Genomic DNA, 23,658 nt, shown 5'->3' with positions numbered 1-23,658 from the left:
AGTATGTGGGAGTGGGTTATATAAGTATGACCAATTCGAATTCTTGCAATGACTACCTCCTCCATACGCACGATTCTGCAGGAAGGAGTCCATTCTCCTAGGGTTGGCTTGATGGCATGAAGTTTATTATTCACTGCATCATTGCATGATGCCTGCCACTTGTGACGTAAAGTGTCTTTGATACTAGGTTTAAAATCAGTATACGGTATTTTAAAATCAGTATACGGTATTTTAAAATCAGATGATTCATGAGATAGGGCCATTTTAGCAGCGCGGTCTGCTTTTTCATTACCTTTAATACCAACATGGCTAGGTAACCAGCAGCATACGATATTATGGGAGGTACTCAGCTTAGTATTTTTGACGAGAACATTGGTCAACAATGGGTTCCCCAGTTTTCTATTGTGTAGTGACTGAAGTATTGATAGTGAGTCGGAGAAGATTAGAGAGTGCAATAGGATGCAATAACAGCTGACTGGTTCAGATGTGCTAAGACTATTTTACTTATGTTAGGAAATAACTTAAGACTGCATATGCTAAAATTAACATATGGTTTATATCGATTTTGTCCAATTTTCATTGTGTATTTGCATTTGAATAAATTAATTGGAATGTCTTGTACAAGTTCTCCTTCCGGAACCGGCCAAGACACACCTGTTTGCTTTGACAATATGCAAAAGCCATGGGACTAAAGGAAATGAACATTTTAGTTTCTGTTTGGACTCGAAATGCGCATTTTATTGAATGCATGGTATATGCTTCCGTAATTAGCAAATTTTCGGGAGAAATAAGAGAAATGTTTTAATGATTAGAGAGTGCAATATGATGCAATAACAGATGACTGGTTCAGTTAGTGTAATAACTCGTTATGTCGACCAGATATGAAATCATTTAAGTGCATTTGTTGAACAGCATCTGTTTTTTTTCTCTTCAGATTAGAGAACTGAAACTGAATTTAGATAGCTTTCATTGATTGATCACCTGTGGCGAAATATAATCTTTCCCATGTTTTTCTGCCGTATTCATGAACAATATTTCAAAACATCTTACAGAAACAATAATTACATCATGTAAACTAATACTACAATGAAAAGAGGTCTGGGATTGGCCCAGCTGTTTTGTATTTGCAAAGAAACATCATAGGACATGAGCTGCAGAAAACAGATTCAGCATATGAAACAGACAAGCACTCAATCAGGGGTGTCATGTGACTGATTTGCGGATAATTTGCTATCTCTTCCGGCTTAAAGCAATAATAGTTTGTACTCTGTTTACCTTGAAAATTTCGTTCTACGAAATACAAAACCGAAACATTATTGATACCTGGGTCTAAAAGAATTTGCATGTCAGTTACAGAAAATTATATATGGAATTAGTTTTCCAAATGCTTTTAGCACACGAATAGATATTTTAAATCTGCAAAAACAAAACAACGTAACGTCCACGTAAGGATACATAAATATTTAAAAGTCTGAAAGTTTCAGATATTATGGACACCATAGAAACCAAACAATACCCTTGCAGGTACTTCAGATATCATAAAATTGGTTAAGATAATGTACGTATAAGAGAACTGCTGATATGCAGTGTTTAGAAATCACTGCACTACGACCCAGATGCCAACAGTTTTATTTGTTTTGAAATGTGCAGGTACTAACTAGTAAATCAACGTTAAAGAACACGATCTGAACGCTATGACTACGCTCGTTACAGTAAATGCTATTTTACCACACGAGTATTGATAAATTGACGTACTCCGTAGTTGAAGTGTAGTCTCTTGAATCGCATTACTCGTGTGATAAACAAAATCTCAAGATTATCTCACTCCGTTTCGCACTCTCTATCCCTCAATACACAAGAGAAAAGAGTCAGACTCAAGCACTTCGAAGAACTATCGCATTCACTGTACCCCAACTAATTTGTCATAGTTTCCACTATTTTATTTTTTTTTAATAAGGAATTGTTTCGAATACGTATATACTACGTTTCATTGTTACATTATCCGGTCGGTTTTACGTCTTTTTGTACATGGAATAATGCTTACATCTGCCAAGATGAAACACAAACGTACGAACTGTTTGAGGAAATTTTTTGTCGTTTTCAAACAGCTCTTTTGTTTACGTATTCAGTTAATCATTCACGTGCTAATTAATTGGTTGTGTAAAAATACCAAGCATTTACTTGTTATTGTTAAGCGACGTCCGCTTCAGCACTCGAGAGAAAATTTGAACCCACACACTTTAAACTCATCCATTCTACAGTAAACGTTTATACACACATAACACTGCATGATTAACGTGATCATTCTCCTCCCTTGTGATTGCGGTACAGTGATGTCATTATTAATAAGAAAGTACTGAAGTCATTAAAGCGTTACAGAGGAAAGCTCCAATAAATCAGACTCAAACGCTATATTTATGAAAGGCTTAAAAACAGGATTCATTCACACATGCACACAACAAACACATGTACATTTGTTTACTTGTCGTATTCCTGTGAATATAGAATCGATTTAGGGCATCAATATCGCGTTGATAAGAGAAGAATCACAAATATCTGCAATCGCTACTCTTATGTGGTAATTTGTCGTTTGATGTTGCTTTTCATTTGTTATATCTGCCTTAAAGATTTATTACACAGTTTGTGAAAGTCAAATGCTGTTATCTCTGCCTTAAAGATTTATTACACAGTGCCTTAAAGATTTATTACCCAGTTTGTGAAAGTCAAATGCAGTTCACAAATTATTTTATGGAGCAATTAAAACTTGATGAGTTCAAGCACAAATCTCTTATTTATCGAAGAGGAAAAATAATAACCGCATTTTAAAAAAGCATAAACATGAAAGATTAAGAAAGACCAGGAATACTTGTAAATTACACAAAATGGGCATATCGTCATTTTATTCTGAGGGTATCCATAAGTTAGCAGACAATTTGCAAAAAGACGTTTTGAATACAGCTTCAATTTTTGTTTTTTTTCTTCTGAGTTTCGAAACGCTTAGGCGATGGCTTTGCATCTGTATTAACTAGTAATAGTGTTAAAATCATGCCAATATAAATTGATTTCAAATCTCCCTCCATTCTTTTCATGATTCGTTTCTTCTCAGTAAAGCGTTTTTGATCTTTTTGACAATCAAAGAGAAACTAGAAATGTATCATATGCAAACTTTATTCAAATAAACAAAAATTCTGAACAACTAAGAAATGTAATCAAACCTAAGGTTTTAACAATAAAGTTTGTCACTGTGATATCATTGTACACATTTTCTTAGTCAGGTACACATGAAGTCTATGAAATACACTAGACTGGTATTTGAAATTTAAGATTGATTGATTGATTATATTTTTACGGCGCATCAGCACAATTAGGCTAATTAGCGCCAAGCAAAAGGTTATATGTAGCTTTTTTAAAAGTGGTAAAAGGTTTCGTATCGACCAGCGATATAAAAACAAAGAGCTGAATGTAAAACGACAAGATGGAAAAGGTAATAAATAAAGCTTCCAGTTCAACGGGGAATGTAAACGATGTATCTCAATGACAGATGAAAAGGTATGGAATGTAAAGGACGGTATGTACATTGCATAAAACTTCTCAACGTGATGGCATAAAATTTACAGTTTAGAATAAATATTTATTTCTTTTAAAAATTCTAGAATACAACTTACGTTTATTGTATCATAAAGTTCCTTCATGTCATGAACACTAGTATTGATCGCGCGTAGGTTGCAGGTCGAAACACTCCGTCATAATGTGCTTAACAGTGAATGGTTCATTGCAAGAAACGCACTCTGGTGGATCTTCACCATTTAGTATGTGGGAATGGGTTTTATAAGTATGTCCGATTCGAATTCTTGCAATGACTACCTCCTCTCTACGGATGATTCTGTAGGAAGGTGTCCATTTTCCTAGAGTTGGCTTCATTGCATGAAGTTTGTTATTCACTGCACCATTCCTTGATGCCTGCCACTTCTGACGTAAGGAGTAAGGACCTTTTGATGCTAGGTTTAAAATCAGTATACGGTATTTTAAAATCAGATGGTTCTTGAGTAAGGGCCATTTTAGCAGCGCGATCTGCTTTTTCGTTAACTTTCATACCATTAGGGCTGGGTAACCAACTGTATATTATATTGTGAGAGACACTAAGCTCGGTATTTTTGACGAGTATGTTATTCATTAATGTATTCTCCAGTTTTCTATTGTGTAGTGACTGAAGTACTGATAGTGAGTCGGAGAAGATGATGATGTTTAAAATACGTTTGTTTTCGATATATTTCTGAGCAAGGTCTATTGCTCTGATTTCGGCTGAAAATATTGATGTGCCATTTGGTAAGCGAACTTGTGTTGTATGATTTTCACTAACGAAGGCTGCAGCAGCCTTTTCCTCATCCTTTGTTCCGTCGGTATAAATTCTTGAGTAGTTTTTAAATAAATTCGGTGAGGAGTTCATGATAAGAGTTGTGGAAGATGGATGGGTTTGTCTCGGATTTTTGTCCATCGTGTAACGTAAAAAGTACCTCGGGTTGTTTGAGTAGCCAGGGTGGTGTAACGGGAAGAGACGTTTTCTGAATTTTAGAAAGATCTACTTTTGAACTGTCAAGGCTGGATGATATTCTGATGCCAAAGGAAGGTATGGCGTTTGGTTTGTTTTCGTATAAGGTTTTGTATTTGGGTTTAAAAACAGCCGAAAAAGCAGGATTCAGAGGGTTTGATTTTAATTTAAGAGCATACTGTGCGGAAAGCATTTCTCTACGATGTGATAAAGGTGGTTCGTTCGCTTCAGCGAGGGGGCTTTCACATGGGGAAGTCTTAAATGCTCCAAGAGGGAGTCTTATTCCTTGATGATGAATTGGATCAAGCATTTTCAAATATGACTTTCTGGCTGAACCATAAACAACACAACCAATGTCCAGTTTGGAGCGAATAAACGTTCTATATAAACTGAGGATGACTTTTCTATGAGCACCCCAGTCAGTGTGCGCTACTACTTTGAGTAGATCAAGAGATTTTAAGCCTTTAGCTTTCAAGTTCTTCAGGTGTGGAATAAAAGTTAGTTTTCTGTCGCAGATAATACCTAAAATCTTTGTTTCCTCAACAACTGGAATATGTGTTCCGTCCATCGTGAGTTTAGGTTCATCGTGATGTCTTCGTAACTGACAGAAATGCATACATACCGTGTTGGATTTCGAGAATTTGAAACCGTTAGTACTGGCCATTGTTTGAATCTTGTTTATATTTTGCTGTAGTTGTCTTTCAATTGTATGCATGTGCTTTGATCGATAACATATTAGAAAAATCATCAACGTATAGCGAGCAATCCACACCAGGAGCTAAACACTTGGTGATGCTATTAATTTTGATGTTAAAAGGCATCACAGATAACATACTGCCCTCGGGCACACGCATCTCTTGCTCGTGCATATCTGAGAGGGTAGAGCTGAGAACTGATCATTCGTTCCATTGTTTTGCACACACATCGTGTGAGTGCAATAGGTCGATAGCTGTTAGGATCTGCGCTATCTTTACCTGGTTTGGGATCTGGTATTACTGTTGCCTCTTTCCACAATTTTGGTACATTACCATTAATCCATATATCATTGAAGATATCCAGAGGAACTATAAATGATGGTTCTGGAAGGTGTTTCAAAAACTGGCAATGTATTTCGTCAGGCCCAGTGGATGTATCGTGGGCCTTAGTCAGAGATTCCATCAGCTCAAACAATGTAAACGGTTGAGTATAACTTTCTGGGTTATTCGATGTGAATTTCAACCGTGTCTTTTCTTTTTGAGTTTTTAATCTTATGAAGGTTTCTGAATAATTATGCGATGAGGAATGTTTAGAGAAACTATCAGCAAGTATATTAACTTTGTCAAATTTGGAATTGAAATTCTTGTTTTTTAGTTTGAGATGTTTAAAAGAATTGTGTTTTCCCTTTCCATTTATTTTGCGTATCGTGTCCCAAACTTTCTTTATAGAGGAACGTGAATTTACAGTTGAAACATGATACTTTTTTACTTTCTTTAATCGTGCGGCGGGATTTGGCCCGAACAATACGGTACCTAGTTAAATTTTCGGGCGTTGGACGATTATTAATTTTTTTCAGTGCTTCTTGGAGTTGTCTAATGGCCTCTTTACATTCTTTTGTGAACCACAGTTTTGAGGTTGTTTTACAATTTGGTGAGGACTTGCGAATGGATTCTTCTGCAATGTCGATTAAAACAGTAGTAAAATAATGAAAAGGGTTATTGTCGTTTAAAACGGTATCCCTGTTAAGCCAAGCTGTATAAAGTGTTTCAAATTTGGCCCAGTCGGCCTTCTTTAAATTCCATTATGGAATTGCTTCGTCAATTGTAACGTCGGTGTTGTTAAGAGAGATTGGAAAGTGATCACTGCTGTGAAGGTCATCAGCGACCTTCCATTCATAGCCCAAAAGCAGCGATGGGGACAAAATTATCAAATCGATACATTTGTATGTACCCGTTCCTGGGTGTAAATATGTTCGTGATTTGGTGTTATATAAGACACAAATAGTGTCTTGGAATAAAGTCTTCTACTTTGTGGCCTCGATCACGTATGTGGTTAGATCGCCATAAAATGTTATGGGCATTAAATTTCCCGAGTAAAACAAATGGTACGGGAAGTTGTTGAACTAGTTTGTCTAAATCATCTGGTACTACGCTGGTGTTTGGTGGTAAGTACATAGAACAAAAGGTAATCGCTCGATGTATAGTTACACTTACAACAATGGCTTGCAGATTTGTGTTTATAGGGATGACGCTATGAGGGGTTCTATTGATAACAACAACAGAAACTCCTCCTGAGGCGCTGTCAACATTTTGCCAGCAGATGTTAAACATGGAGTGGTTTTTAAGTGTAATGTTATCCGTTTCTTTCAAGAATGTTTCCTGAAGGCATAGTACTACAGGATCATGCTCGTTTAAAAGGAGAAGAATATCATTGCAATTTGCTTTAAGTCCTCGACAGTTCCATTGTATGATGGTGTTCTTCCTTATAAATTTACATTGAAGATTGTAAAGCTAGGTAAGACCTTTCGCGGATGCAATTTGTTTATTTCTCTGGAGGAAGTACGGGTGTGAATGTTTTGTTTGTAGTTCTGGAGCTACCTTGAGCGCATGGAGCAGTGTCTTCTGCATCCATGCTCTCAATGTCTCCAAACCTGTTACAGAGTTTGATGGGCTCATCTGACCCATTTTGCTGTCTGTTTCCATGAGATTTGATTTTATTCTTTGGTGATTTCGGTCGTGGTGTATTATTAAAGGTTGTCTGAGTATATGCCTTGTTTTTCTGTACTTGATAATGGTGGGTATTAGAGCTTGGTGTTGAGCGTTCTTCGTTGTTTTAGGATTGTTATTCACTAAAATAGAGAAGGATGGGCCAGGATGGGCTGTTTTGGCCTGTACATGTTTTCTGGCTTCTGGATAGGGAATATTAGCTGTGTAATTTACCCTCTGTATTTCCTTCTCCTGTTTCCAAGTATTACAATCCTTGGAATTGGCGTGATGCTCCTTTCCACAGTTGGCACAATGCGGAGTTTCTCTACAATCAGATTCCTGATGAGAATGGTCTCCGCATCGGCCACATATTTGGCTTTTTGAGCAGCGGTCTTGGTGATGGTCATATTTCTGACACTTATAGCATCGAAGGGTGTTTGGAATGTAGATCTCGACCTTCACTTGCAAAAAGCCAACCTTTACCACTTTGGGTACAGTTGGATTGTTGAAGGTGAATACAGTGGTGTTGGTGTCCTGCAGGTTGTTATTATGTTTAATACGTATTCTACGTCCTGCAGTGACACCTTCGTTTTTCATCCCTTCAGTGATATTTGTGTCGCTGACTCCAGCCAAGTCTCGACAAGGAATCACGCCTTTGGATACTTTGAGTGTGGTGCGAGCGAATGAGGTCATTTGAATATCAAAAAAAGTTTTCATTTTCTTGATATTTTCTATCTGATCTCGTATCTCACACTCAACAAGAAGTCACCCGATTTCACTTTTTTGACGTATTTTGGTGTACCAATCGATCCTGTGATTGTCTTTTCGATCACAAACGAAGATAGTGCTGCAAGCGGGTTTGTGGCATCTTTAGGTTGTATAACCATGATGCGTGGAAATGACTCCACACTACATGGTTAATCATCTGATTCAGATCCAGTTTTGTTGCGTTTATGTTGATTTTGTTTTGATTATCCATTTTGGATTGTATAAAATTCAGCACCCGTGCTCCCCGCCCACCATGGAGCCCAACAAGGGGACACTTTGATAGTGCCAGGGATACACAGATGCTATACTCAGTTGATAAAAGTACCTATGATTGACCCGTAAAGCCACGGCTTTGTAGGGTCGGTAAAATTACCTCCTGATTGACCCGGTAAGCCACCGCCTTCTAGGAAGTCTGCTAAGACTTTGGAAAGGGAAAGATAAAGGAATAAAATGTAGGGTCAACGGTTGTATCAAGAGAGATACAAACAGAAAGATAAAGAACGTGAGCGAGTAAATAAAGACTTCCTAGGGCTCGGCGTGACCAGCCGATTTGTCGAGACCAGGTCCATCCCGACCACCCGTCTAGAAGAAGTAGAAGCCAAAGTAGTGTATTGCATCGGACAGCCTCTGCTCAACTACCAGGATCCTTTCCTCCCCCGACACGGAACGCAACCCACGGCAAACAGGTTACCTCTATTTAGTCGCATCTTACGACACGTAGTGAGGCACGTCGGGCCAATTCTACAACCCCGGACCCGCAGGGGTGGGGTGGGGTGGGGTGGGGCAGAAATTTAAGCACACTGGTGAATGCATCGCAATGTTCTAAGGAAAGCAAACAATCCACAACTAGGGAGCATAGAGACTTACGTTCAAAATAATTTGCAGTACATATATTCAAATTTAGTATTTTATCACAGTTCAAAAACGTTGAAAATAAGGATATCAATTAAAAGTTTCTTCTTTGTAAGCATTGGAGCAGTTTTATCATATAATTATCATAGCTTAAAATCGATGTAAAGCATGAGTAAGACTTCGACTTTTTAATGTGTTCAAATGTGTTACCGCATCATCATATCTCTAGATTAGAGGTAGACATAAACGCCTAAAGTACATATATAAGAAAATATGGTATCCATTTTATGACATCATCAAGCCTAAACGAATACCAATGGCCATACCCCAGTGTTATTAAATATGTTTATGATTGAAGTACATTATACAAGCTCTAAAGGGCAAAATTAAATTAGGTCTCAACTTATGGCACTATTTTGAAGAATATATATATATATATATATATATATATATATATATATATATATATATATATATATATATATATATAAATAGATAGGTATAACTGTATCTTTGATAACAAGACTGACGTTTAGACCACATGAGAGCATTAAAAAAATTATAGTTCGATTAAAATCCCCTATATTAATTTACTAATGTAAGCTGTCTTGAATAATAACTACTATTTCCGTAATAGAGACTAGCATTCATGGACGCTTCGGAAAGAAAAAAATCAATGACAGTGCGACAGACCTCTGAAACGTCCATCTGTGTAGTGTTACTGAGTCAAATGCGTCACTAATTGCATTTTGGACATAATGTACCAAGCAATCAGAGAAGACGCTAGAATTACGAGATCTTTTCCTGATGCCCTAATTGAATGCAATCTTAAATGACCGCCTTGACAAGTACTCGAATTTCAACGTAGTTGCGCAAATTAGAAACTTGATGAACATTGTCTCGTTTGATTGAACACATATTTGCTAATGTCAGCTACAGATCAACACAAGTTGACGGTGTTTCATTTTCTTAAGAATTAGAAGGAAGAGGTGTATTAAAATGCAAGTGCATAATTTGACACGTATAGAAACCACGCTGTCTTATTTTTGAATATAAAGTTATTACATGATACTCATCAGCAAATAGAGAGAATCAACAATGATTAAAATTAAAACGACACAAACAGTTCTAGTGATATTGTATAGGAGATTATCTGGGAATGCTATCTTAGTTATCCAGCACCAATCACGCGTTGACTCATCCAGTTTACTAAATACAATTTAATTTCGTGTATATTTATTTTCACTTGAACTTTAAGTAGATTCTACATACTGTACAAATGACACAAACAATGAAGTGGAACTTTCAAACGCAACAGATAATAATTCAGAATAGCAAATCAAATAACTGAGTTGAAAAAGAAAACCATCAAGCCCTGAAAAATTAATACAGATTTCGTTTGTTGGTGTATGATAGCAGCCATGATATTCACATAAATTTGCGTTCAACAGTATAATTCTATCAGGAGAGGACACTATTAGACAAGTAAATGAAAGAAATTCAATAATACAAGTAAAGAGAACAGAGCAGCAGTCAATCTAGTACTGCAAGCATCCGGCTGACTGGTACACACATATTTGCTTCAACAAAAGACACCAATTGCATGCTAATACATATGCAAAATGTAAATGAGTTCTTAATTCGAAACCATGTTATACGTATCACGAACAATAAGGAATCACTTCACTGTTTTTATCGGACGTATGACTTCTGAAAGTTTCTTTTGAAGTGGTTGTCTAATCCAATTCATGTAGACGTTTGGCTTTTAAAATAATATAGGACACACATATGCGTAAATATGTTATGTGTATTCAGTATGTTCAAAAGTTTGTGTCACGCATAACTTCCAAGATTTGTGGTCTCTATTCTGTCTATTTATCGATCATCAAATCCTGTTTGTGTCATGTAACAGGTGAGGTTTGCAAAATAAACAATGATAATATAACGTATAATCACTTTCTAATTCCTATAATGAAGAATACTGACCGTGATAACCGTTGTTTGGAACAATACGATCCTAAACTAGATTAGAATCGAAATAATTAATCAGACTTTCTTTGAGTATTGCTGAAAACGTAATAATACCAGTAGTCATGTGATATCCACTCATAAATCCATTATAAATAATTATAAAGAAGCATGAAACTTTCAATGACCTTCGTTTTTCGAGTACAATAGAAATCTAAAATCAGACCTCACTCTTTGCTACTAATCAATTCTTTAGAGCAGCCTAGATCTCAACTATCCTCAAAGCGGGCCATTATCAAGATATCTGAGACTAGCTGATAATTTTATTGAAACTTGCTGACAAGTAGCGTCGTGTATTTGGAATATATCTTTTCAAAGAAAAAGATGGTTTCTTAGTCAATTCCATCACCGACACAATACTGGGTACTGTTGTTGTAGGCAAATGATACACCCTCCAACATTAAACTAAATTTGACTAATTGATACTATCCATTACAAAGAGAAGAAAAAAAGAATCGAAAGCACGAAACATGAAAAATTGAATCTGCTCTTGCAGTCAAATGCGGTCTTAACAGCTTTGTATGCTGACCCAAAAAAGGAACGCATCGTTATTTTACAACGAGGACCTTTAATGCGCGATTCTTACGTTTAAAAGGGAACAGTGCAATAAATTTATTATCATTTTTTCAAATCCTTTTTGATAGGCCATTTTTGAACACTATCAAGATTTCCCTGTTTGAGGTGCGTAGGCGGTGACAGCAAAAATAGTTATTAGCAAAATTAAGTTCAGGTTTCAGAAGCTATGCGTTCCTTTTGTGATCACACAGCAATTTGTCGAATTTATCAACAAAGCCTTTAGATGCAAAGAAATAGTACATTTATCCAATATCAACAATTCATGTTGTTTTGAACCTGGAACGATAAATATCCCACCATGTCAGCATTAGACAAACTGAGCTCTTCGATCGAAAGGGACATCTAAGATGTTCCTTGCCGGATCTGTATAAACATTGACAATCCAAAATGGCAATGCTTAAGCGCCTGATTATTCACAGTTTAATCTAGCTTAGTTCTTGACGGCTGTTTGAACAGCATCACATGGGTCGAAAGGGCATAAAACTAAGTAACTCGTAATGCCAGAACGGTTTTATTTACAGACACAATCAAAAAGGGGTCCGATGATGTATTAAGAAATCAGAAGATTGAACCTTCCTGATTATCCAGTCATTTCCATTAGTTTCTGTACAGTTCCAGCATATTAGTCATCGATAATTCTTAAAGCTATTTTAATGCACATAATTTGATAACAATTGTACGTTTGTAACCAAAAATTGTTTTACTAAGTTTATTACGTGATCAAATTGGTAAATTTAAGCAGCTTTCTCTTGCAACTGTCGTTCCGTGCCGGACGAAACACATATTTTACGTTGACATGAGTTGTAAAATGTCCTATAGTTTCAAATGCATGGAAATAATTTCACAAACATAGGATCGAGCGCAACCTAAGAATGGTGCCTATTTCTAAAGTGTATGCCAAAATCTGAATGCCTTTTCAGGGAACATTTACATGGTTAGGTCTATATTCTAATTTCATACGATGTATAATTACGTTCTATGAAACTAGCTCATTCTTTTGTTTCAGAAGTCATGACTAACGATTTTTATCCGCTTTTTGGAATTGTAAACGTAAATGAAGTCAATAGATTATTCGCAGAATGAATTAGTTCAGGTAATTTCCTGATAGCAGTGATATAACTTCATTGAATTTGCTGTCACATATAATCTTGAGATTGATATACATTTCTTCTTTTTGTAAAACAAATTCAGTGAGACTTTTTGTCATTAATACGGGAAGTAAAAAGAATAGGCAAAGAGTTTTATACGAAATAGCACTTTATCATAAAATAATAGTACATCTGACTACAGTACGGTTAAAGAGAAGACAGTTATATTGTTTTAAGAAACCTTAAGATGGTAATTTAGTTGAAGTTAACTGATCTTAAGGTAATAGATTAAAATTTCATATGTTGATTATTTGCAGCTTTCAGAGTCTTTCTTCTGTTTATCGCAACAATACAATTTCATTTAAAATAGGCTAAAGTTCGTACGAAATGTATAATTATTTTTTGGAAGAAATGATGCCTCAACGCTAGAAGTAATGTCTTATGATTTCTGATTGCAGAACTTAAAGCCCGTGAAAGAGTCCCGACACCTCGCTTGAAAGAAAGGCTTTAATGATTAAAATGAGCGAACAATGATTTTCTGTTTGCCACTTTACGAAAAGCGTTTCTTATCGGTAAAACCCATTTACTTCATTACAGTCATACTTGATCCATCAGAGCGGAATTGACAGGACGTGCTAGAAGTATGCCGATTCTACAAGCCAAATTATTCTATGGCAATCAGGTAGTTCGTTTTGTAGAACCGGAGACCTAGACAAAAGCTTGATCAAGAATGAAGTTAAATTTGTTGAGAACTCACAACATTTTCTATTTCGGAAACAAACGGAACGATCAAGAATTGTTCGATGTAATGTTGGTCATGGATTTTGTGAGATTTTTCATGTGGCAATATCTGCTTTGTCAGAAAACTGAAAGTGCCGTAGATCATCCAACTGTAGCGTAAATAACTGTAGTCACTGACCTGTCTCCTCGCTGGGCCAGAAAGCGAAGAAAGATAATATTGAAATCGATACGTTGATTGGTATAATAAGTTTATATCTTCAGCATCGTACAGAAATATTCCAGCTATATATCCCATGAATTATTCCTTCCACCTGCCCTCTTGTCTTTGAATTATACAACCTCTGAAAAGATGCGTTTCTCTCAGCAAGACATTTTCTGTCCGTGCAAGATTGAACAGGCATTCTTGCTTGGTTGTATATCTAATCAAGTATCTGAAGGTACGATTTTGAAGTTTATCCATACAAAAACAATTAGACCAAGTCCTTCAGATCCGCAAACCCAATCTGTGCTTTCCAGGACTCGCATTGAATACAGGGCGTTTAGACTTTGGTCTTTGAGGTATCTAGTATGCAAAGGAAAAGTTACTTCACAGTTGAACACAAGCCGGAAAAGTTTGGTTTCTTCCACAAGAAGGAAAAGACAACCGTCAGAGTTTTGAGACGTCGTGAATACGACGTAGTTGGTAGAAGTACATACAGTTAGATTTTATTTTATCTTGAAAATTTCAACCTGTTTTTTTTCTGACCATTAATGAACTATATTGACGTTTATCTGTATTCATACTATGGCTCTTTAACGCACCAAAACGTCGTGAACGTCGCTTGTACACAATATATATTTTTAAATAAATGTTAATTGCCTTCAAGAAGTTAAAATATAAGACACTTTTGCTGTTTCAGAAAGCTCCTTTATGACTTGAACTTTGTTGTAATGATCGCATGTATGTTGGAGACCGAAACAAACTATTTAGAATGTGGCTCACCTTAAAGGGTTCATTGTACTGGAGCGTCTAGAGTATAAAAAAAATGTTTAAGAAAATATATCTTTTCTTTTCCTGACGGTAGTAGAACAATATATTGAGTAACATGACTGGGAACTATTGTCATGAAATAGTAGGTTATGTGAATATTTGCGGATGCTATGAATAGAACAGCTTTCTTGGATTATGACCTCGTACTATGAATTGGAAATAAGGTAGCTCGCATGTATGACCGACTCAACGCGTGGCATTGTGACGTTGCTTTCCGCCAAATGCCGTATTGTAATCACATTTTGTACGATTCATTCGGAAATGTGTATAAGCGGGTAAATATTGACATAATTGTTAGTCTTGCATTAATTGCCATTTTGTAATTCATCATGATCGGTAGTTGTTTTGTTATTAATTGTATAGGGAATTGTTTGCCATTTTGTAATTTATCATGATCGGTCGTTTTTTTATTATTAATTCTATAGGGAATTGTTTAGCTCATGGACAGACAGTGTCAGGACAGTACTAACGTATTTGCTTTATTAGCTCTTTCGAATAAGCCATAATTATCTAGAGCAACGAGCTGGGCCCTTGGGAGTTACTGATGTTATTACTGTAGAACGCATCATTTGTTCTGTCAACAAAAGCATAAATTACTTCGACTGTGATAAAATGTCAAATAAAGGATCGAACAATTACAGAAATGATTATATTTTTGATATGTTCTAGTCACGATGGCAGCGACAGTCGCTCTTTTGAATATTAGTTTGTTCTTTAATTTACATGAATACGGTTGGGTTTTTAAAGTTTGTTGAATATCATTGAGAAGAAATGCGCGTTCAATTTTGTTGTGTTTCTTTCGTTTCTTTTCTTTCATAAGATGACACTTTATATCCATGCGTGAGCAGTGTTGTGATTGACCGATTGTGGTTTAATAGTGCCACAACACTTTAAGGCTGCTATATAAATGACGTATGTATCAAAATTGTTTCATTATCTACAAGCGATCAAAGGACAAAAACAAAACAATGATATGGTACGGTAAGTATGCGCAGGATGTCGTTTAGCCGGAATTGAAAACGGTGTTTATAAAGGCTAATTAGATCTTAAAGGTTAATTAGGGTGTTTGACAGTGAATGCTGGTTAAAAATACTCAAAGAAAATAGGGTTGTACACAAGCTAAATTTCAGAATAAATGTTAATTTCTTGCAAGAAAGTTAAAATACAAGAAACGTTCAATATATAAAAGAAAGCTCCTTCATGTGCTGAACATTATAGCAACGATCACATGTAGGTTATATACCGAAGCAAGTTCTTTACAGTAAAGAGTTCGTTGCAAGAAACGCACTCAGTTGGATCTACAACATTTCAGATATAGGAATTAGCTATTAAATAATCACCAGTTCTAATTCGTGCAATGACTACCTCGTCCTTACGGATGACCCTATAGGATGGCGTCCATTCACCTAAATTTGGTTTGACCAAATGGCGTTTGTTATTGACAGCATCGTTCCACGATGCCTGCCACTAACTAAATAAGGATTTCCGATGCCAGACTTAAAACTAGTACATGGTATTTTAAAATCAGATATTTGTAGAGATAAGGGTATTTTGATAGCCTGGTCTGCTCTTTCATTTTCTTAAATACAGACGTGACTGAGCAGTTGATAGCATATTTGATTGTGAGAGGCACACATTTCTGTGTGTTTATTGAGAATATTGGTCAATAACGTGTTTTCCCCACTTCATATTGTGACGTACTAATAAAGAGTTGGACGCGTATAGCAATGGCTAGTAAATTGGTGTTTAAATGAATGAAATTATGAAGCGCCATATTGTTTCCATCGCAGGGAGATCCCCATTAAGCCCTGTCAAACCTTTTGAGTGACTGTGTTAAAGAAGGAGTCATGGTTTATGGGATGTTTTTCGTATATTTCAAAAAGGATTCCTGTATATACAGCACTGCAAGATCAAGTTCATTTAGTATCAGAAGAATACCATTGTAGTTGGTTTTAAGCCATCAAAAGTTCCATTGTACAAAGGATTATCTTCATTATGAATTAAAAGTAGAGATGGTGTAGTAATTAGGTTGGATCTTTCGGAGGAAGCCCTTCTATATGATTATTTGTGAAGAGGAAGTGCGATGTTAAATTGTTTGCTTGTAAGTCGAGAGGACACTAAGAAGATCCTTCTGAATTCCCGAATCCATTTCCGCAAAGTCGTTAACCTATTGCGCAGCTTTATAGGGTCATCAGACGAATTACACTGCCTGCCACGGTTAGTTTCTTCTGCTTTTTAGATATTTTTGTGTTTAGACATTGTTGAATGCTGTCTGTGTGGAGATTGTGCTTTTCGGAGGTTTATAAATGACAAATAGGTAAAAGTATTGCTGCATCAGGAAATCTTATTTGGGTCTGAGTATACATTGCTATCTTCAGCTCAAATACCTCCAGACTGGCCCCATAAGCCACCGCCCTCTAGACCTCCTTCTCATAAGTCTTCTGAGTAGGAAAATGTAGGGAAAATGAAAGAAACATTAGGGGTCAACGGTGGTATCAAGATATATGGAGAGGAAAAAAGGTAAAGAGCAAAGAGCAATTAAGAATTTTTTTATCACGTCTTCCTAGGGTATGGCGTAACAATCTACTTGCTGAAAGCGGATCCATGCCGACTACAAGTCTGGTAAGAAGCAGAGGAAAAGGTAGTGTGTTGCATCAGGTAGCCACTGACGTCTTGCTACTATGATCATTTTCTCTCTCGACACGGATCGCAACCCATAGTAAACATGCTGGCTCCAGTTATTCTCCTCTTACGACATGACACGAGGACGCATCTGGCCTATTCTGCAATTCTGACATCGCAGGAGGAGTTTGCAGAATTCTGTTTGGAGACACTGTGTTGACTTTGACAGATAATTATCAGTGTGACAGTTGGTATTAACATTAGGCTTCTATTTTCGGGTACAGGCTGTGGCTACACTAAAATTCTCACTCATTTTCCTAAGCTAAACATTTTGCGTTATCTTTCTTATGTTATTTCTAACAATTCCTCAAATTTGAGGGAATCCTCAATTATCCCTCAGAGATAATACAGTATTACTTTCAGGAAAATGAAGGGCATTACTGTAGTATTATCCTTAATGTATATGTAATGTTCTGTGAAACGCTTATAATTCGAAAACCAATAAAAGGAGTATATTGCAAAATATTAAATTAAATCGAGGACCAAAATTTGTGCTGCCAAGTGAAACTCGGTTAGGAACGTAAGATTTCCAAATATATAAATGGAAGTATGATATTCCAAATTATATCCTTGTTTGACTTTGTCGAAAATGATTGTCCATTGCTGGACATATTGATGGACAAGCAAAGGTATTTATTTTTTCAGGAGTTAAACCCATTTGACCTCATTGTAGCTTTGGTTATTCGTCACGAAAACATATTAGTTATATAGTAGAAATAAGAAGAAAGAAGAAAATGGATTTTAATTAATTAAACCTCGAGCAATTAAGGCCTGACCAGACCAAACTTTGCATTTAGAATTAGGATACACAGCACTCAGTTAAAAGGTGCCGTTATTACCGTCATGGAATGGTTTACAGTGAATGTTAAGCCCGGCTACTCTCGTATGCGAAGAGAGAAGTAAATTAGAAGGAACTGTCTAAAGTTGAGAAATCCATATGGTCGTGCTTGAAAAGCGTAAGAAGGATATTGCAGTTCTAGTTCACATATGATTTTTGAATTATGACGTTTCTACATGACATCCAAACGAGAAGTTTCCAGGGAATAAAAATAGAATGATACACAGTCTAACAATCATTGATTCGAAATATACGATGCCAATTCTGATATTGCTTTGAAAGTTGATAGTCATCTTTCCGCTTTACAGCAAACAATAATAACCGGAATTGAGAACATAATTTTAGTATGACCCTGATATGTTCTTCGCATGCTTCAGAGTACAAATTGTCTGCCTGTAACACCTGTGAAATTGCCAGTAATCCCGACTTGTTTGCTTGTATTAGAAGTTGTAAACCAACAAATCTCACCAGATTTTCAAGTGATACAAATATGGTGGTAAATAGAGAGCAAGGAAATGTGTGGATTCCGGAGTAATTTATAGAATCACGATTGTCTTCAAGATAACTAACTAGCAGAATTAATTTACCAAACACCTATGATAAGACCGTGAATACATCAATGAATGTCAAAGTAGACATTCTGAGGATTAATGCGCAATCAGTTGTAAAATATATGCCATTTCGTTACAAATCAGCAATTTCGTTATTGAATGAATGGCATATTAGAATGAGGATTATCAATTTTTGCTTGAAACGTTTGGTGAAATGCAATCACGGAAAAGCAACTGCATCGCTGATACAATCTCTTTGCACTGCACAATAGGTCATTTAACTAGTAATTGCAATTTAACAAAAGTTGCAATAACAATAAACATAACAATCTTATATCTAGATTTGACAACTCTTTTTTTTCTTCAAAGAAAACAATAACGATCAAGCCGTGAGACAGTTGGTATTGACGTTAGGTTTTGATTTTTTCAGGCACATTTTGGCTCAAGTTGGTATAGGTATTGTTTGGAATGTTCGTGAAACATTTTGATTCAGTTGACATGGGCATTATGTTGGAATTTTGGGGACATATTTTGATTTAGTTGGCATGGGCATTATGTTGGAATTTTGGGGATATTTTGATTCAGTTGGCAAGGGCATTATGTTGGAATTTTGGGGACATATTTTGATTCAGTTGGGATGGGCATTATGTTGGAATTTTGGGGACATTTTAATTCAGTTGGCATGGGCATTATGTTGGAATTTTGGGGATATTTTGATTCAGTTGGCAAGGGCATTATGTTGGAATTTTGGGGACATATTTTGATTTAGTTGGCAAGGGCATTATCTTGGAATTTTGGGGACATTTTAATTCAGTTGGCATGGGCATTATGTTGGAATTTTGGGGACATATTTTGATTCAGTTGGGATGGGCATTATGTTGGAATTTTGGGGACATATCTTGATTCAGCTGGTATAGGTATCATGTTGAAATTGTTGGGAAATATTTTAACTCAGATGGTAGAGACAAATATTACACATTTTGTGTAAGACGGGATATTATGACTTATCCAATGTTTTGTTTCTTTACTCTGACTGTTAATTATAACTGTTGTCGTTGCAGTCATGTTTTGAAGCATGTAATGCACAATGCGTTTTCTCTTTCTATCCGGAAATACACTATCGGTTCATTACTAAGTCTGTTCAGGAAATGTGAAGAATACACCGAACGTACATTTTTTTTGACATTCCCAAGATTCATGTATAACTAATTTATGGATTTATGATTGAGGCTTTATCCGGAAATTTATCTGGATGATGCCAAGGGTTGATACAAAAAGATTAGACTTTGTAACCATCTTTTGAACCGGTTCTATACAGGGGTATACACCCATAATTGAAAACTCTTGTTTAATTAAATTTACTCTGGAAACCGAAGAAGAAAAAAATGTTGAGGATTTTTTGAAGTCAAGTTTTATTTTGGGAGGTTTGGAAAAAGGGAAGTGATTTGAAAAACAGCTTTGTTGTGTGTTATTTGTAAGAGAGGACGAATTGTATGACGAAAGTTGGAATGGACCTTGGTTTTTAAACTTAAATTTTTTTTATGTTTGTGCCTAAACCTTGCAACATGTGAGGGTTTAGAAGATTATAGTTAGGTAGTACAGTGCAGTGAGAAGTTTGTTTGAGATACAAACATCTTTCATAAGCCTTAGCATAAAACATCTCACAAGGGGATTTAAAAATGTAGACATAATCTAACTCTCCGAGACGAAGGACTCCCTATCTGGGTGAAACAACCAATATTGGAAATAGTGCAAAATTCTGGACTTCATGATCAAAAAATGCGGTATCTATAAATGAACAATAAAGTAATTTCATTAAATATTAATCAATTCGTTTTTAACAGTTTTTAGTGGTAAGTATGTATGTATGTATTGTATGTATGTATGTATGTATGTATGTATGTATGCGCGATTAACAACAGCACCTCAGCACAATAATGGCTCTATGGTGCTAAATGGAAGTGAAGTTCTAAAACTGTACAAACGAAGAATCGCACAAAACATTTGAAATAGAAGAAGCCAATATAATGTTAATATTACTTTCAGCGCAAAAAATAAAACTGACCTTTGTCACCTTTAGATGATAAACAGAAATAATTATACTATTATTGGCGACTTGACGTGGATAAAAATCACATGCACACTTGTAAAAATTCATAGTCGCTTTTATATTGTTTGAGGAACTTGCATATTAATCACAGTTTTGTATATTATTTCTTATCTTTCAAATAAATACAAATCAGTTGCCAAGATACAGAATATTGTATCTTGCTTACATTGTAAGACTAGTGTGTTTGTATATGTGATATTGTCAGATATTAGGGGCAAGGTTGTGTACATTTCATCACGATACTATAAAAAGTCACTAACAACTAAACATGGTATATATATATATATATATATATATATATATATATATATATATATATATATATATATATATATATATATATATATATATTAAATATTCATAAGTTTTAATATGGAATCACAAAAGAACTTGTCCCCATATTTCTAACAGTGGTGGCTCCTAAAAAAGCTTAGTTTCTAGTTATCTAGAATATGTTTTATGACATCATCGCCATTATTGCTAATATTATTCATATTATCATTATTATTATCATTATTATGTTAGCATTAGTTTTTACATTATTTTTTGTATCATTATTATTATTATTAATTTTATTATTGTCATCATCATTATTATTATTATTATTATTATTATTATTATTATTATTATTATTATTATTATGTTTACATTATTGCAAATCGTTTGCATTATATCAAGTTTTTAACACAACAATGCAATATATTCTGGTACATTGCAAAATTTTCTGTGCCTATGCCAATCGTAGTGCCGGGTGAATAAAAGGAGAACAAAATGTTGCATTTTTCAAGTAAGTATTATTGAAATCATCATGTAATGACCATTGAAATTATCATATAATTACTTCTGAAATTATCATTCTGATATAGGGTTTGAAATAAAAACAGCACTTGGTCAAGTGATCATCATGAACACTGAGATTTCGAGGATTAACTGCCATTGTTCTTTCGATCTTTTGGTAATGCATAAATATTACAGCTGATCAGTGATTTTAATATTTTGTCGGCAATGGTAAACGGATCGTTTGAGCGTTATTGTTTTTACTAAACGTGTCATTTAGCATAATCAGATGTCCACACCATCTGACGTAAGCTAGCAAATGATATAACAGGAAAAAAATGGTTATACCCATGTATTCGGTTCTACGAAAGGATTGTGGCAAATTTGCTCAGTGATTCTTAAAAATTAATTTTCCGCAAATTGATCTGTCTCATGCGCTCCACTAGCAGTCTCGTGTAAATATAAAATATAGGACGTCGTACAAACAGAAAGTAAGAAGAAATAGATCAAATTAGGGACAATATATCTCTTGCGTGTTTCGTTAAAACTTACTTTAAGTATGAATACTCACCATCCAAAGAAAGGAGGTTACACTGTATTGAAGGGCCAACATTTGGCAATATTGTATAAAATATGTTTTAGTAAAACATTTTCTAATTTTGAGTGAGGTATTTCTTCGAAAGAAAACAAAATCGTGCTTATATTAAAATCGGCGTTACCTTTCTGTTCAGATCTGGCAGATGCTAAAATCCTTTTGGTGTTGGAGAAATTAGAAGATGAATCAGTATCTGCATCCTTAAGGTATCTCAGTGTGGGTATAAAGGCATCCCTGGTATACGAAATTAACATTGTCATACTAAATTCAATCCAGTACTGACTTTGCTGCACAATCAGAAACATGTTCTGCCATTGAAGGTTGTGTAGGATAGCAACTAGGGCTTGCGACATTTGTCTTGAACTACTTCCCATGGAAAGAATATTGGATGTTTCTCTATAGATCAAGGCCCCGTAGGGGGATAAATAACTCTTGTTATACAAAGGAGACAAACTTGACAGAAGCTGATCCTTTTCTGTATTCATGTCTCCAACTATGCAAAGAAAGGACGAGTTCTTCAAAATATGGTCTAGATCACGAAATGTTTCATGGTCAATACACACTTCTTTTATGATCGTGTTACGCGTAGCATTGTTCCATATCAAAGAGTCTTCTTGGTCTAAGGTGGTAAAGTTGTATTGTTCACATACCTCCTTAATTATGCCAACTTGAAAAGTTTCGAAGTCTTTGCTGTATGATCCTTCATTAAAATTAGTAAATATCATAAGTGCAATAAAAAGTGCCCTCAGTGAACTGGAAGCATTACTCAAATCGGCCATATATCGAGGCATGTTGTTTGAAATCCTTAGTGGACATAGTCAAAATGGACATCTGAAACTCACAGATACTTACAGAATCAACTATGTAGATGTTTTTGGGGTGGAGATGATACTAATTCGTTTCAGTTACCTAATACTTATAACCTCCTCAGTTTGTTTTGGAAGAATGCTTTTCCACACATATATATTTCTAAATATCGCATCTCGACGTATGGAGAAAAAAAAATGTCCCAGTTGTTTCCTCATTAGGGTAAGTTATCAGTCATTCTAAATATGATCGTATCTAAAAGCAAAAACTCGAAAAACTGTACACCATTTCTGCATGTTGGTGCAATTCGATTGGCCATTTATTCATGGCAATTAGCCAATTGCTAATTAAAAATTGACTTGACGTAATTGGTGACGGTTTCTCAAACGGAATGCTTATACAAATATAACAAATTCAGTCATATTAATATTTTTGCTGATCACAAGTATTTTAATATTTGTCATCTTGTTAGTGTAATCCATAATAGAACATTCATTGCATTTCTGTCATTCAATTCACCAATAAGAAATGTGAGGTCATGTTCATTCGTAATTTCCTTGTGTACATGAACTTATCACATTCACACGTTACAAACTCTTTTGATTGCAATAAATAGCAAAGTATTCCAAATTCTACGTATCCGCAGGAAATCTGAAGCTGTTTCACCTTTTATACTAGCAGATGTAAAGGAAAAATCCACGTCCATTGATTAGTAAAACTGTGGATACAATACCGTCACAAAGCAGTCTTCGGCTGTATTCATTCAGAGTTATCCATTTGAGCGAGTTTATGTTGTGCAGTGTGAAATTGAACAGAGATTGTATTAGAAGCATATATATTGATCTGACCGTTGGTCCAATCAGACGGCAACTCTTGTCTCGCTGCCATTAATTTCAGAGTCCATGATCGCACAATGGAAGTTAAGGAAATTTGTATGCTAAGCGGTGTTGGTTTCTTTAAAAAGCATGCGCCTCTAACTTTGCGT

At 35.5% G+C, this 23,658-nt stretch overlaps 1 protein-coding gene across 2 annotated transcripts in view; it reads right to left on the bottom strand.

Annotated features, from left to right (window-relative positions):
* LOC149799391 (retinal guanylyl cyclase 2-like) overlaps window positions 1-23,442 on the bottom strand; it is a 175,831-nt gene extending 152,389 nt beyond the window's left edge. For both annotated transcript variants that reach the window (XM_089958728.1, XM_089958729.1), the window contains exon 1: window positions 21,991-23,442. In XM_089958728.1, the coding sequence (XP_089814854.1) occupies window positions 21,991-22,657 (667 nt within the window). In that variant the 5' untranslated portion in view covers window positions 22,658-23,442. The remainder of the gene's footprint in view (window positions 1-21,990) is intronic.
* Between the last annotated feature and the right edge of the window lie 216 nt (window positions 23,443-23,658).

Source organism: Sinohyriopsis cumingii, chromosome 5, assembly GCF_028554795.1.
Source record: "Sinohyriopsis cumingii isolate HCF-2022 chromosome 5, ASM2855479v2, whole genome shotgun sequence".
NCBI classification, from domain to species: Eukaryota; Metazoa; Mollusca; class Bivalvia; order Unionida; family Unionidae; genus Sinohyriopsis; species Sinohyriopsis cumingii.
This window is presented reverse-complemented; position numbering and strand designations above follow the sequence as displayed.